Source organism: Dipteris shenzhenensis, chromosome 30, assembly GCF_047967505.1.
Source record: "Dipteris shenzhenensis isolate YYH24624 ecotype China chromosome 30, Dip_SZ_1.0, whole genome shotgun sequence".
Taxonomy (NCBI): Eukaryota; Viridiplantae; Streptophyta; class Polypodiopsida; order Gleicheniales; family Dipteridaceae; genus Dipteris; species Dipteris shenzhenensis.
The window spans coordinates 12662661-12679379 of record NC_141625.1 but is presented as its reverse complement, the minus strand read 5'-3'; the positions used below and the strand labels follow the sequence as shown (position 1 = coordinate 12679379).

General features: G+C 47.8%; 1 protein-coding gene across 4 annotated transcripts in view; it reads left to right on the top strand.

The window, feature by feature from the left end:
* LOC147881734 (U-box domain-containing protein 52-like) overlaps positions 1-16719 on the top strand; it is a 102561-nt gene that overhangs the window by 34866 nt on the left and 50976 nt on the right. For all 4 annotated transcript variants that reach the window (XR_015543963.1, XR_015543962.1, XM_087401811.1 and 1 more), the window contains exon 6: positions 11203-11825. Coding sequence is in view for 2 of the 4 variants with exons in the window: in XM_087401811.1 (XP_087257937.1) it covers positions 11203-11825 (623 nt within the window). In the remaining 2 variants the exon portion in view is untranslated. The remainder of the gene's footprint in view (positions 1-11202; positions 11826-16719) is intronic.

The following is a 16719-nucleotide window of genomic DNA, read 5'->3' as shown; positions in this document are numbered from 1 at the left end:
ATCGCCTCATGGAGCTCTATCTTCTGAATGCTCTGACCTTGTATCCGGTAAGCTAGAGAGACCTCATCTTTCTGGAATGCGTGACCTCCCTCAGTCAACCAAGCCACCGTCCCCCAGGTGTAGTCCCTTTGAAGGCTTTGCATGCGGGTCTTAATCTTGAGGGCTCCCATCCAGATCCTCACTGCGCTACGATAGCTCCAAAGGCAGTGAGGGAGTCTCCAGAACTCCAGCAGAGCAGTAGTGACACTGCCCCTTCACCCGCATCTGCTCTCAACCATGGGCCTATGGTCAAGCCTCTGTGGGTGGCCAGCCTGAAGAAGCATGAGATCTTCCTCGGGCGCAAACTTGACCATAGGTGCGTCCAAAACCTGGAACAGACCTCCTGGGGCACTCTCTGGACCACCCAATGCCTCTCCCTTGAAGGGGTCCAAGTCGAAGAGTCCATTTGAAGCCTCCTACCAATCCGAGTGGTATAGGAAAAAAGGGCACCTCGTCCACCTGCTCGGTGAGGCAGATCATGGAAGGCCAAAACCACTCTCTTGGATCCCACTGGACCTCCCTCAAGGGCCTACCTTCCCAAAGCCAGAGGTGCCATCTGGGGGCATCCTGCTTTGGGATGCTAGGAGGATCAATGTGCCACTCCTTCCCCAATCGGCCCACCGCTCAGATCATCTGCCAATGAATTCTTTCTAGACTCCCGTCCATCTTTGGGTCTCTCTTAGTGAGTGCCTGAAGTAAGTCTGCAGGCCCTACTCGGAAGAAACCAGGCTGCTTGCTGCCTCGCTAGATCATCATCCTTAAGGGGACCCCAGTCCAAGAAAACCGACCCAACCATCTGCTGTTCATCCACATGCGGAGTCCCTCCCAAGGGATGGCTAGGTCAATCTCTCTCATCCGCTGCCCTACCCCTAGCATATGCGCTATGGCTTGAAGCCTTGTCTCTGCGTCCATCGGTAACCTGCTCCATCTGCCAAAGGAGCAAGCCGGGCCACTGCCCCACTGTGCCCATCCAATGTGAGTCTGCTGTCCGATCCTTGATCTTTGAGTGCCAGATGAGGGGCTGACGCTCAAACTCCTCTCTGCAACGAGGCTGAGCACGGAGGAGGCCCCCTACTAATCTCAACCAGACACCCTATGTACGCTCCGCATCATGGGGGAACCCTCCCCTGTAAGGGAGGCCTTTGAGAAGATCCATCTGTGTGAGTGCTGCCACTGCCCCCCAGTGCGTGGGGTTGGCCAGTTTTCACAATGGCCCATGCAGCTAGAGCACGACTCACACGAGGGTATGGTGCTTTGGCTTGACTAGAGCGATAGTGCTTGTAGGCGCACTTCCAGGATCCATCGACGAAGTGTTGGCTTTTCGACACGCTGGTGAGACCGACTGCCATGCATGAGGCACCTTTTTGGGGATGTGATCTTTCAGCAGCAGAATGGAGGAGATTTGAGCGGTTACAGGTGATAATGGGCTCTAGGATGATTCGGAGTAAGCCCTCGGTCCCCCATCAGATAGTACAGGCAGAGTGTGCCATGACCCCTCTCCAGGTTGATGTCATCTTTTAGATAGTGAAAGAAAGAAAGAAATTTTATTAGAGTCTTCAGAAGACCGATGGGTCTATGAGACTGAAAGAAAACTTGATACAAATCACAGTAAGGGTGGAGCTACTGAAACGAGCATCATCACCCGTGCTGAATCCTAAGTCTGAAGGCCCCCAACAAGGGCTGCCATACATACCGGCTGGTCAGACCAAGGAGTCAAACAGAAGAGCCTTGGTCCGAGGGTCCTAGAAGTGGGAGTGGAAGAATTGTCTCTCTAGCCGAGCCAGTGAGGCGTATCCCCTACTCAGTCTGGCCTGCATCGCTGGTCTCATTTTGAAGATCAGGCCGGAGAAGATGACCCCTGAGTAAGTGTATGAGGATACAATCTCAACTGGTGACTCACCGAAAGTGAACTGCTTCCGTTTCATGTTTGCTTGAGAGGTGTTAAAGATCATGACCTTGGTCTTGCCAAGGTTGACCTAAAAAGCCTGCAGTGCATCTAGGTGTCGTTGAAGCCCCTCGGGTGTGGATGACAAGAGTGCCACGTCATCTGCATAAAGAAGAATCCTGATGATGATCCCGGCAAGTGAGCAACCGGTCCCTCCGAACGCCTCCATGAAAGTCTCAAGCTCATCGATGTAGAGACCAAACAGGGTTGGTGATAAGGGACAACCCTGTTTGACCCCTATGGTACTCAAGATCTCATCTGTCCAACCTGCGCTTGTCCGAACTCGGCCTGAGACTCTCATAAAGTGCCATGACTGCCCAGATGATCTCCTGATCAAATCCTAGTGTTTGTGGAAATCCACAAAGCAGCAATATACCCTCTCCTTCTGTGATTTGGCCTCCTCAATGACACTCTTGAGTGTGAGTATGTGATCCATAGTCCCATGGTCTCGCCTGAAAGAGGCCTGACCCTCTGCTCTGAGCCCTCTCATCTCTACGAACAGGCTGACCGACGCATCCAATACACCTGCATAGATCTTGGACATCACATGTCCAATCATGATAGTCCTGTAGTTACTCGGGTCCATGGGATCCCTTGCCTTGTGGATGGGGATGATGGTGTTGAGTGTCCAAGTGCGGGGGAAGCCAAGGCAAACAGCGTCATTGAATAGCTTTGCTAGGATCGGGGCTAACGTGTCGATCCCATATGCGATAAACTCAGTGCATAGCCCCTCGTGATCCTTAGCTCGGCCATTGTGCAGTTTCAATGTCGCGTCCTTGACTCCCCCTCTGGTGAACAACGTGCAAGTGGTGGGGCGAGGTGTGTGTATGAGATCTGGAGTGGGCTGGTGTGGAACATCATATGGTGTGCATACGTGTGCCAGACTCTCGTGTCAAGCCTGTTGTAGATGATGAGATCATGCATCCTGCCCAGATCAAGGAGCGCGTGTCCATATGGTGTAACAGGCCCGTGTCAGTCCGATGAGGTCCTGGTCATACATGCTCTGTCTAGGTCCATGTCTGGTAGCATGATAGAGTCGTCTTGGAAGTCCAGGAGTGGTGCTTGGTGCATGCTCGTCCTGTCGTTGAAGTCCCCAACAAGGAGAACTTCACCGCGGGCTGAAAGGTTTGGGATATTCTGATGTAAGGTGCATATGGCGATGTCTCACCCTCCTCTCGTGCCACTCTGGCGAAGTGGGATGTGTCTGGCGGGAAGTAGCATATTGCTATGAAAAGGTCATGGGTGTCTGTGCGTCGGATCCGGATCCACATGAATCAAGAGTGTGTGTCCTTCCTCTCAATGGAGATGGCTCCAGCGAGGGAAGACCTGTACAACACTGCGACCCCGCCTCATCCTCGGACTCCTCCTGTATCCCTCGTCTCATCCTTGAAGGTTGACTCCCATGTGTAGCCGTTGACTATCAGTAGTGGACGCTCTGGGCTCTGGTGTGTCTCCGTGTAAAAGACTATGTCTCGTCCTGTATAAGACTCCAAGAAGTTTCCTGGGTCTGACCATAAGGTACCATTACAATTCTAAATGGTGCAGGCTAGGGTCTCGGAAACCTGAGTCTCATAGGCCCCGTCCACGTAGGGGCTACGGGTGGGAGCCCGACGGGTGCCGGTCTCAACAACCCACCATCTCGGACCACGGCCCATTTCCCCTCCTTGCGGGCAACATCCCACTGTTGTAGAAGAACTCGTCGCTCCTCAATCTGTAGTGGTGTCAAATCCTCGTCCATGGACAGGGTGGGATGCTCTCGTAGAGCAGCTCGGCGTCGGAGTGTCGCTAATCAAGCATGTGAATCTGTGAAGCGAATGACTAGGGGCTGCTCTCGGTTGGGATCTCTCCCAACACGCCATGCTCCCTCTATGCCATGGTCGGGGACCCCCATGGTGGTTGTCACAAAGGTGATCGCCTCCTCCATGGGTGTCGTAGTGGTGCTGGTGCTGTCTCGCGTGATCCCTCGTATCCGGATGCTGAGGGCCTTCGAAGCCCTCTACTGTTGCTCTCGTATGGCGGCTGAAACGGTTGCCTTTGCAGGCTCCCGATTCGCCACGTCCACCCATCTAGTCGTCTCTGCTATAGCCGATTGTATCGTGGCTATCTGTGCCTCCATCTCTGTAACTGGGGTCCCTCCAGGCGCGGCTCTGAGGGTCCCGAGCTCCTCTCGAAGCTGTGATGTCGTGTCTGAGTCCCTGGATAAGGGTGCCCTGCTCGTGTATAATGTAGGCCTGCTCTTGGCTGTAATGTGTCAGCTCTGCCTGATGGGCCCGGATGCTGTGTATCTCAGCCAATAGGGAGTCCCAAGCATCTGGTGGGGGCCTAAGATGTCCTGGTCCAAGTGGGAACTGGATCCAGAGGGGTTGGAATGAAGGTAGGCTGCTGAGGTTGTACTGAGGGTGGGGACAGCATGATCTGGGCGGGGGAGTGGTATGTAGGAGTAGCGAGGTCGGACGAGGTGATGAAGGGTGGCTGACTGAGAGGTAGAGGTGATACGAGGGGAAAGTACTGTGGACCTACCTCGCAAGAGACTTCCGAGACTGGCACTAGAGTCTTCCATATGACTAGCAGAGAGTGGGGTCGGTACATCATGGTATGCACGCATCATCGCATGGTTTGCCAGTCACGGCATTCAGATGGACTGGCTTCCCCCATTTCAGTATAGCATGGATGCACCGCCCGAGTTGATCCCACGGGATGAGATTAATTGCATCATACAGTTAGATCTCCTTCAGCTCCATACATCTCGCACTTGGGGGGGTGACCAAGAGTTCCCCACCAAGACCCAGCTCTACATTGACCATTTCCTGAGAGTATCGGAGGATGGGCTCGTCATCAGACCTCAGTATCTCGAGGACAGAGGAGTCTCACACGCCTTGAGGATTGTCGTCGGACAGATGCGGGTCTCGTCCCATCAGCTGAGGATCGAGGCAGGGAGAGCTGCAAGCATACCCAGAGAGCAGCGGACTTGCACATTGTGCACGATGGGGGCGGTCGAGATAGAGGAGCAATTTCTATGACTATGAGATCCGAGGGCGCTACCACTGCCTTTTTCAGGAGGGCACGACTTTGGCCCACTCTCACGACTGATCCACTTCTAGGACCAGGTTTGTATTGGGCTCTATCTGATGGAGATGCGAAGACACAGAGAGACGTCACTACGACATATCAGAGAGCAACAGGATGGGACCACCACACCACAGGGTAGTGAGGTAGACCGAGCACAGAGACAGGTCATGAATTTCTATGCATTTGACTCAGCTCCAGGGCACTTTGGGGTAGAGGAGGAACTAGCCGACATGAGAGATGTATGGATCGGTGGAGAGAGCCGACACAGCATTGCTGGACGAGGGACACAGAGACCGTACACAACACGACAGGCGACCAGAGCACACACGATCGAGGTTCGACCTATTTCAGCTCTCCTCAAGGGAGATTGACCGAGGCGAGGCGTCACCCTTGCATATCCCATTGGATCCAGAGATCGAGGAGACCACGGCCTCCACTACCACGGGAGACAGCCCTACAGATGCAGATATGTGAGCTCTTTGCATCTCATCAGAGAGCCACCATGGAGCCTGGATATGTGGAGCCGGTTCATGCACTTGGGACTCTATCTCTGAGCACTTGATATTTTCATGCCACCATCATGCTATTTTGCTACTTTTTTGCTATTTTGTAGTATAGCATTTTAGTACTCAGCAAGGGCGTTAGCGAGCCCTTTGTCCCGGTCCACAGTGGTCTGTATGAGTTACTTGATTCCATACTTTGTCCCATAGGCCCGCGAGGTCTCATGGACAGCCTTTAAGGTGCGGGCACACCCACAGGGCCACACAGGAGGACCTGCAAACAAGAAACAGAATATTCAGCCTCCCTTCATTCAAGAAGCAAAAAAAAAAAAGGGACAGATTGAGATGCTATCTTTCTTCATTTCTGAACAGTAAACAGTGACAATCTCACGCACTGTTAGATCATCATGACGACACGGAGCTATGTAAAAGCTCTTGAAAGTGCAATGACAGTCTACATGGCTGGCTCACCACCCAAGAATGCTTCTGAGGTCCTGACCCGCCTCAGTAAAATTTGTGTGACCTTGATTGAGAAGTGGATAGCCTCGAGACCACCAACATGGCATTGACAGCATAAAAAGCACACCTTGACAAAACATTGAATGAAATCAAGAAACAGGGAGGGCGTATGTAAGAGGAATGGAGGAAGGAGAAGAGCAAGAGAGATGAATGGGAGAAGGAAAAGGAAACATGGGAAATTGAAAAAACCAGCCTCACTGACAAAGTGCAAGCAATGGGGACAGAATTACAGCCACTGAGGGACATGCAAGGGGCGCCAGATGGGACGTGCAAGGCAATGGAAGATTTGAAATCTGAAAATGAGAAGCTCAAGGAGGAGATGGCAGCCTTACAGACTACCATAAAGGGGAAGCATGCTGAGTTCACACAGCAAATCACTAAGGGGAATGCAAATATGCTAGAATGGAAGAATGTGGCTAAGAATGGTGCAGCAGCCCCTAAGAAAGAGATCATCTCTGAAGCTCTCGAAGAAGAGAAAAGAAGGAACAGCAAGGCCTTAAATGTCTTGGTCAGAGGCTTAACAGTTGGAGATACCCCTATGTCAGATGCCAAGATTTTGCTTGCCAAAATGGGAGTCAACCTCACGTGCGAGACAGCATGGAGGGTTGGTAAAGCTGAGACCCCAACAAGACCCCTTGTAATGAAACTCCGAACAGCTATGGACAGGTCTACCCTCATGAGCATGAGGGCAACCTTGAAGGGGACCAGAATATACTCGGATGATGACCTCACATTGCTGCAGAAGGAGCATCGGAGAGAGGGAATGGTATGGGTTATGGCAGCAAGAGATGCAGGTAAATGGGCTGCCTATCGGGATGGCAAAGTAATTATTAGTGAGAGGGCAGACAGGGGAGAAAGGGAAGGAAAAGAAGACGGAGAAATAGACAGCACATGATGGTGTCAGACCCAGGAGACGAGAGTACTAGGAGGACTGAAAATGGCAGTCTGGAACTGCAATGGCACCCTCTGGTCTGACCCAGGAGGTTTCCTGGAGACACACACTGATAGGGACATATTTTTCTATACCGAGACACACGAGATCCCAGAGAGAGGGCTACCCACCGTGACATGATGCACATGGGAATCAGCCCACAGCAAGGAAGTGAGAAGGGACAGTGGAGTACGAGGCTCTGGGGGTGTGGCTGTCCTCTCAAGTCCGCCCTCAGGCCACTATTTCAGTGGTTAGGAAAGAGGAACATGCACGGCGCATGTGGATCAGATTCCAGATACCAGAGGCACGACTGATCTTCATTGTGGTGGCATAGGGGTGAAGCAGGATTGCCCCCTCTCACCGACTCTCTTCGGGCTATACATTGATGAGATCACATCCTTTGTTGATCGCCTAGGAGGAGAGGGCTCCCTATTGGCTGATTTGATGTGGCTGATTTGATGGTGCAGATACTACTATATGCAGATGACATAGTCCTCATTTCGTCCTCGGCCGAGGGTTTGCAGAAACACTTGGAGGCCTTGGAGATGTTCTGTAGAGAGAGGGACCCGACAATCAACCTTGGGAAAACCAAGGTTGTGATCTTCAACACATCCCAAGCAGTGCTTCACCAACATCGACGCCAACATAGTTTCACTTACTGTGGGGAGCCAGTGGAGATAGTGCAGTCTTACACGTACCTAGGGGCGGTATTCACGAGATCAAGCTTCATGATGACCCATGCCGCCAGAGTGCGACTCATACGAGGGAAGGGGGCCTTGGCCCATTTAGAGAGACAATGCTTCTAGGTGCATTTCGAGGATCCACCGACGAAGGGTTGGCTCTTTGACACTCTTGTGAGCCTGACCGCCATGTATGCAGCACCTTTTTGGGGGAGTAACCTTTCAGCTACTGATTGGAAGGGATTTGAGAGGCTACAGGTGATCATGGAATCCAAGATGATTCAGAGTAAGCCTTCAGTTCCCCGTCAGATCATACAGCGAGAGTTCACCATGACACCGCTCTAGGTGGACGCCCTCTTCCAGACCGTGATGTTTCTCCATAGATTTGGGCCCTACCTTAGTGTTACCGAGATTGGCACTGGAGTCATTTCGACGCCTGGCAGAGAGAGGCTTTGATACAGCATGGTATGCGCGAGTGTCCACATGGTTTTATAGCCACGGTATCCAGATGAATAGGATCCCCCCCTTTCAATACAACATGGATGCACCATCGGAGCTCCTTTCACATGATGAGATTAACCGTATCATACGGTTAGACCTTCTCGAGCTTCACACATCTTGAGCTTGGGGGGCGATCAAGAGCACCCCACCAAGACCCATTTCTATCGTGACCACTTTCTGAGGATATCGGAGCATGGTCTCATCATCAGGTCCCAGTACCTCGAGGATAGGAGAGTTTCACACGCCTTGCGGATTGCTATTGGACAGATACGAGTCTCGTTCCATCTGCTGCGGATTGAGGTTGGGAGAGCGGCTGACATACCTAGAGAGCAGCGGGTCTGTAGACTATGCACGATGGAGGAGCTTGAGACAGAGGAGCATTTTCTATGTGTTTGTCCGGCCTACTATGAGATCCGAGGGCGATACCACTGCCTCTTTCAAGAGGGGCTCGGTTTCGGACCACTCACACGGTTGGTACATTTCCTTGACCAGATCTGCATTGGGCTCTACCTGGTCGAGATGTGGAGACACATGGATTCTTTTGTGCGGCAAGCGAGAGATCAGCTACAATCGATGCCTTAGGACACCGAGCTAGACCGAGCACAGACGCGCATCATTGATTTTTACGCATCCGAGCTAGCACCAGATGAGATCGAGGGGGAGGAACTCGAGGAGACGAGAGCACTATGGATCAAGAGTGAGACCCATCATCACCATGATATGGCTGGACGAGAGACGCGGAGACCACACACGACACGTGGGGCGGCCAGAGCACGCATGATTGAGGCTCGACCTATCTCCTCCTCAGAGGGGATCGCCAGAGACGAGGCATTACTCTCGATGTAGCCCATCGGATACAGAGATCCGGGAGAGCGCCTCCCCCGCCACCACGGGGGAGACAGCCCGACAAACATAGATATGTGAGCTCTTTGCATCACATCAGAGGGCCATCAAGAAGCCGGGCTATATAGAGCCTCCACATGTACTTGGAGCTCTGGTTTTGAGTAGTTGATTGCCCTCTGTTTCCTACTATGCTTTGCACTAGTTGTACTAGGGTGTTTTTCTGCATTCTTATCATTTAGCACTCAGCAAGGGCCTTAGTGTGCCCTTTGCTTCAGCCCACAGTGGCTTGTATGGGTTACATATATCTTGTATCTTTGTCTCATAGACCCGCGAGGTCTCCTGAAGACATTAATACAACTTTCTTTCTTTCTCTCTCTCTCTCTCTCTCTATATATATATATATATATATATAAAACATGTGAAAACTTATGAATGCTTGATATTACAAGACATCCCAAAAAACTACATCAAGAGAAAATCTCCTTATAAGACAAATATACATCATGATCTATGCAACGTGTTTGCAGACAATCGAAAAGTGCGCGCGCACGCACACACACATTTTTTTGGGTGAAATCTTCGATTGATTATATTACACGAGTAGCAACCTCAAAATAAGGTGCTACAATTACATCAACTGAAAATTTCAGTATATGCCAAAAAGACCTCATGATCTATGGAGTGGGTCTGCAAGCAATCAAAGAAAGATTGCTGCAGAGAACGCCTGAAAAAGCCAAACAGAGAGAAAGTAGGATCACCAAAGACTTTACAATTCCTATATGTCCATAAAGTCCATAGTGCCCAGTAGCAAACCCAAACGAAGAAAAGATGAAACTCCGGTGTGGATGGATGAAACCCAAATAGCCAGAAGATCTTTCCAAATGGAACAGATGGGAATCTCGCTTGCAGGCGCTGTCGAAGCAGATAAAAAAACTCACGAGAGCACAGACAATGCCAAAACAAGTCCGAAGAAACACTCCCAAAAGAACTTGCACACGCACGCGCACGCACACGCACACGCACACGCACACACGTGTGTACGTGTGCGCGCTCGCGCTTCGGGATTGGTAGTTTTTGTTGGAGCACTTGCATTGGTCTGGCCATCCCTCGGATCCTGGGAATACCCTCCGTCTATAGAGTATTCATTGGAGTAGGGTCTTTGATCTGCCATTGCCTTGCTAGAAAGGCCTACTTTGTACACCGACTAGGTATCTCCACATTGGATGACGTGGTGGATGATAGGGGTCTCACTCTTTCTTTTCCACAGGCCAGGACATGTTTCTCTTTGGGTATGCATCACAAGCCTATCTGGCATATTCTCACTACCATGCTGCTTCCTTTCCAGCCAGTTCCCTGTTTGTTTACAGATCTTTCTTTTTTGGATTAGAGATTTGATCGAGGCATTCCAGGTTTTTCTTCTTTCTCCTTTGCGGATCTCACTGCCAAGTACGCTTATCATCTTCTTCTACCGCAGCCATGGATTCATGAGGAGGGTCTTGCTATCTGGCATCTTGACAAACCACTTGCTTGGTGGAAGGTTTGTCTTGGCCGTATTTGGAACAGTAAGCTCCTGCTTAGACAATGGCTTTTCTTATGGCGGTGTTTTGGTTGGGGCTTTGCCAATGGGTTCTTTCTTGGCTGCCAGACGCTTTACTTCTTTTTGTTCACATCCAAGGGAGATAGTCCTTCATCTACTCTGGACCTGCCCGGTTGCCTGTGACTTTCTTTCCAGATTGGGGACTTCTCTTTGTGCCCTTTTTCCTCATATTGCTTTTGGTAGGCAGTTTTGGTTGTTTGAGAGATATACCATCACCCCTGACTACATTCAGTTTTCAGTTGGTGTCGTTATTGGGCTCTATATGTAAAGGCCTCGCGGGCCTATCGGACAAAGCACACCAAAAGAAGGAACTCATACAAACCTCAGTGGGCTGAAGCAAAGGACATGCTAGGGCCCTTGCTGAGTGCTATGCTAAGCTAAAGAGCTCAAGGGCTTAAAAAAAAACTCAAACAAAACTGAAAGCTATGCTGAGTGCTATGTTGAGAGAGAGAGAGAGAGAGAGAGAGAGAGAGAGAGAGAGAGAGAGGCTTATTAATGTCTTTAGAAGATCAAAATGATTGTGAAGTGTGCACTGTAATGCCATCTCTAGAATCGACTTAATGTTAGCTTTTGTGCAGGAGAAACGTTTTCTCAGTCAGGAGCTTCTGTACAAAGTTTAGACAGAAGCTTGAAAGATTGCAGATCATCTTCAAGTGAACAAAGAGGACAGGAAGCTTCCAATCGTCAAATTCTGTATGGTTCAAAAGACAGGAAAGAAATATGTCATGGAGAAGTGAAAGTAAATAGTGCAAGTTGTGTGAAAGGGCCTTCAATGAACCAACTCCAAAAGTTTTCTGAAGGTTTATCAGATAGTAGTACAATAGATGAGGGTGGAATGCCTGGTGATATTGTATCAAGGAGTGGATTTTCAGGACACAATTCAATACTAGCAGTTTGTAATTCAACATATGAGACGGAACACATGATTGTGAGGAACTGCAGTGAGCCAACTTGTGTTAGCAGCGAGGGTGGCAATGGAGCTTCTGAGGTCCTCTTGGCCCAAACCAATGTCCTTGGAATTGATGCCTCTTCTCCTATTTCAAGGAGTCTTCCTGTCAGGGGTACTCAAAATTCAAATGCAGTATTGGATCTAAATGCTGAAGGTGCTGTTGATGCATGCCCCTTGGCTGACAGAGGAAGGTCTGGCGAGTTGAGCCAAACAGATCTAAAGGTGAAAGACAGCTCATGTGCAACTAATGAGGTTTGTCACCTTGACACCTAAAGTTATGTTCGACTCATCTGGTCAATTTAGAATGGACAAAATAGCTTTGAGAATAGAGGACAACAGAGAGCAATGTTTGAAAAAGAAGCTGTGTTTACAAAGTTTGAAGTTACTTTCCTTGTTCTCATGTCCCACATCTTCATCTTTTTTGTGGTCAGCACTATTGACAAGAACTTGAAGGATGCTTTGGATTGTTTTATGACTTTCAAAAGGAAATGCTGTAGAGAAAGAGACATGCCCACTTTGCTCCTGCCCATGTGATTTTTTGCTTTGAGACTATTTATGGATGGCAAGGAGAAATTGAAGTAGTTCATGCTTGCACAGTGTCATGCCAATTAAAAAAAGGATATATATTTATGCTTGTCACTAGAGTATCAAAATTCTTTGGACAACATATTTAAGCAAAAGGTTGCTAGTATATATGTATGTTGGTTACTTGTGTACCAAAATTCTTTATACAGCATATTTAAGCATAAAGTTGTTAATATGCAGGTGAAAAATAGTTAAAGGTATGATATCAATACAATACAATCCATGCCATAGGTATGGAGAAAATAGGCAAGGTACAAGTTGTAATAAGTAGGTAGTCCAACCTTGTGACAAGTGTAACTACAGCATGTGTGCTGCCCAATGCCCTCCCATGGACTTACATGATTGACTATGACCATCCCTGACCTCGCACATCATTAGCATAGCACAGCATAATCTAGCTGCTGAGACCACAAACAATCAAAGAACGATTGTCGCAGACACATCCAGAAGAAATGATACTTGGCTAGAGTCAGATTACCAAATACTCTATGGTTTCTATCCTTCCATAAAGTCCAGAGTGCCCAATAGTGAACCCAAGTGCAAAAACCATCAAACCCTTGCCTCCGAGGGTGGAAAAGCCAAAACTGCTTGCCAAAGCAAGCAGTGCATGGATAAAAAGTTGTAGAAAATGATGAGTCTCTGTGCAATGCCAAAAAAGGTGAGCCATGCATTCTCTCGGAGACAGACATCTGTGACAAGTAGCAGGAGCAAGATGTCTGCATGCCAAGAGTTGGCCAAATTGAAAAATTACAAGCACAACCCGCCACAAGAAAACCTGTTGATGAAGAGGAAGTTTGCAGTTCCAAAGATGCTGCAATGTTTTCCACCACCACTTTGCATTATGATCCATAGACCAAATTTGCCTTCCCCTTGGGTTTCAGATTTGTATGATCTGAAACCCAAGGGGAAGGCAGCAAGACCTTATATAGCTTGGCAACTGTGACATCAGCCAATGGTAATGGACAACTTCCCTGACCCTAGTAGGGAAGGGTCCAATTCTAAAGGCGGTACGTGAACTTAAGCTTTGGCTTTGGTAGAGAGTATTGAAGCATCCAAGAAAGAGTATGCCAAAGGGATCGATAATGCAGTCTTAATCCAAAGCATGTGACTACTGTAGGAAAAGACCAAATGGTGGAAAATGGAGCGAGGGTTGAGGAGAACAGAAGTAGGATCAAGCTGTATTGAGAACTCATCAACACACAATAATGATTACACTAGGATAGTGATAGAGACAAAACCCTAGAATGAACCCTAACTAGGGTTAACACAAATGTGGTGACTAACTCAACCACAAACTCAACTACTAATTGTGGTTAGGAGAAAAAAAACTCATAGAGAAAAAAAGTGCCCCTAGCCCTTATTGCATTGTCCATTGCCTTAGAGATTATTATTTCTAATAACTATGTTGCTTTGAATGGAGTATAACACTCTTTCGTGTAATTGTATTAAGCAATGAAATGGATGCAATCAAACTCAAGAAGGGTTGATAGAAGAGGTAACTAAAGAAAAAGATTATCCTCATTAATTGTAAGAACTTGAGGATGCTAGCTTGAAAAGAGGAAGCACTATATAACTAAAACAATTGCAGTATGCCTTCCAATGAGATAGTCTGGTTCAGATAGGAGTCCAGAGCATCCATGCACATGAGCTTCGAAACAGATTTGTTCAAATCAATGTAGCCATTGGATATACCTCATAACATCTATCTTGGTGATGATAGCAAATTGCCAATTGAAGATATAGGAGATATCATAAGAATCTCATTGATGTATATATATTATAGGGAAGCAAATTTGTGGCACCAAAGACTTGGACACTGAATCTCCAATCTCTTCAACTCATGGAGAAGAACGATCGGGCTCGTCGTTTAATTAGAAACAGTTAATCAACATAGGGAGCCGTTTAGAACCTAGGCACGTCATTCATTGGATTTGGTTTACACAGATTTATTGGATACATGCTAGACGTATATCATTTGTTGTTAACATGTATTTTATTACTTTCATTCATGATTACATCATAAAAACATTATTTGCTTATGCAGCTCTAGAATATCATGTGGCTGCAATCTTGCATCTAGCCTTAATGTGGAATTTGTGGGATGAGGACTTGAACTGACCGTTTGTGATTTGTACTGCGTGAGAGAGGTGGATTTGTAGGCAGTTTTGGTCGCATGTGGCTGCAGGGGGATACCCATCTCTTGTGGTTGTAAACCTGCCATAGGTAATCCTGGATGACCTGACGGACCTCTTGCTATGTTGGATGCAAAAAGGGGGCATATAGTGAGTATTGATATGGGAGAAAATGATTGATGTCCCAGATTCATTTGTCCAGACATCCCAAACTTCAAAGATTTTATGTAAACTCTTTTGGTGAAGGAATTTATCCTCCAGAGTTTTGTGAACTTAATTGTACAGCTAGTGGAAGCTTTTCTAGTTTCGTGGACCTTAGCATTACTCAATCTTCCTTAGGTTTAGAAGTTGATATATATGAAATGACAACAACCTGAGTATGCTAAGTTGAATATCATATGAATGCCTCACATTGACTCAAACATCTCTGATATGGCTAACTGTGGAGTGATTACTTCCTAATTCTATAGGCTCTCTGGTCTTTGCACAAGTAAGAGTGCATTTCTCTCTCAATTTAGTAATTTAATTGTATTACTTCTTAGAAAGGGCTATAATACTAGAAAAGTAATGAAGAAACTCTTCTCTATCCTTCATTGTAGTCATTATATCTTTGGAATTTCAGCTTTTGGGTATGTTTAGGATCCTTGACTATAGAATCAAAATCCAAAGCGGGGAGCTTCATAGTCCTTTCTCTTTTTAGTTCTTAGATTTGTTCTATATTTGGAGTTTATGTACTCTTTGGTATCTGTTTAGTTTAATTATGCTCTGTGTGTGTGTGTGTGTGTGTGTGTGCGCGTGCGTGCGTGTGTGTGTGCGCGTGTGTTAAGGTTTCTGTACAGCCTCCCCCTTCTGTCCATATACCTGTATGGTTGCCGTACAGCGCTCGCACCAGCGCTCGCACGCTGTTCGTACGTCCGTACGAACCTAGGTTGCGAATTTTGTATAGGTTAGGGGGACGTACCTCCGTACAGTTTCTGCTCGCAGTTTCGTACAGTCCCGTCTGCATCTCCGTACATATTTCAAGAAGACCGTCTGCATCTCCGTATAGAGTTTAGGAAGACCGTCTGCAGCTCCGTACAGTCCCGTCTGCATCTCCGTACAGATTTCAGGAAGATCGTGTGCATCTCCGTACAGATTTCAGGAAGACCGTCTGCAGCTTGTTGTTTCTGTACTTCTTCGTACAGTCCTTCTTGTCTTGTCGTATTTCAATCATGGCTTCAGGTTTGGATGTTTGTACATATGCTCGAAAAGAAAGACCCGCAGATGCTAAGCGCCACCCTTTAGAGCCTGCATCACAAGATGATGAACTTACTATGGAAGCTCAGTACGTGTTTGACACCCTCAAGGATGACTTTCAGTAGTCACGACAGGAATGGGGCAAACCAGTTCCAGAGGTCACTTACAAATTGAAATTGCCGTCCCTCGTGAATCCTCTCAGGAAGTTATCTCAAACCGCGGTTATAATTTTCTTTCCAGGAAGAATCCCAGCGGCCAGTGATGTCGCGCAGTGGATTAAATCCATCCTTGGAGGATGCTTTGTAGAGGGAGTGTATTTTGCATCCAGAGGCTTTTATTATCAGATGCTTCGTGCAAGCAGAGGCTACTTGAGTAACTCTCCCCTGTTTTACGGGAAGCAGATGGTACATGCTATGCCCTGGTCCCCAAACAAGGATTATCAAAGTCTTATACGACATCATTGTCTTATATGGGTTGAGGTTGTTAACTTCCCGGACTATATGCGTGAAGAGTTGCCTGGCCTGGCTGCTTCTTTGGGACAGGTCATTTGTCGTCCACGCCCCATGGGAAACTGTAACAGGTTCTACATTCTCTGGGACACTGATACACCTCACCCCTCCTTCTATTGCAGTGGAAGTTGAGGGAGTGCAATTGGAAAAAAAGTATTTTGAATTGAAGTGGGGTGTGTTTGCAGAAGCTTGTTTTGCCTGCCACAAGTTTGGGCATCTAGCCTCTGAATGCCCAATGGTTCTGCATCAGCCCCCTCCCAATGCCTTGCCGCCCCAGACACGGGAAAAGAATGAGAATTTGTAAGCTAAGACAGCAAATAGAAATGGAGCAAAGAATGCCAAACCAATCAATTAGGTGCAGTCACTTGCTGGAAAAGGAAAAGATAAAGGAAAAGAGAAGATGAAGGAATCTGTGGGGATTGATTAGGATGGTTTTCAACAACCTAAGAAGGTGGTTGTATTGAAGCAAGGCCCCTTTCAATCTCGTCAATGGGATGCTTCTTCTCCCTCACCAGGAAAGGCTTCTACTTCAGCTCCTGTCCTCCAAAATTGGGTGGGGGTTTTGAAGAAGGGCATCCCCATATGTGATTCAGAAGAAGGGGAGAATGCTATGTCTTTCATGGATCATAAAGGAATGCAGCCCATGCAGGCAGAGGCTTTGCCTCTCTGATGTCTTGTTTTATT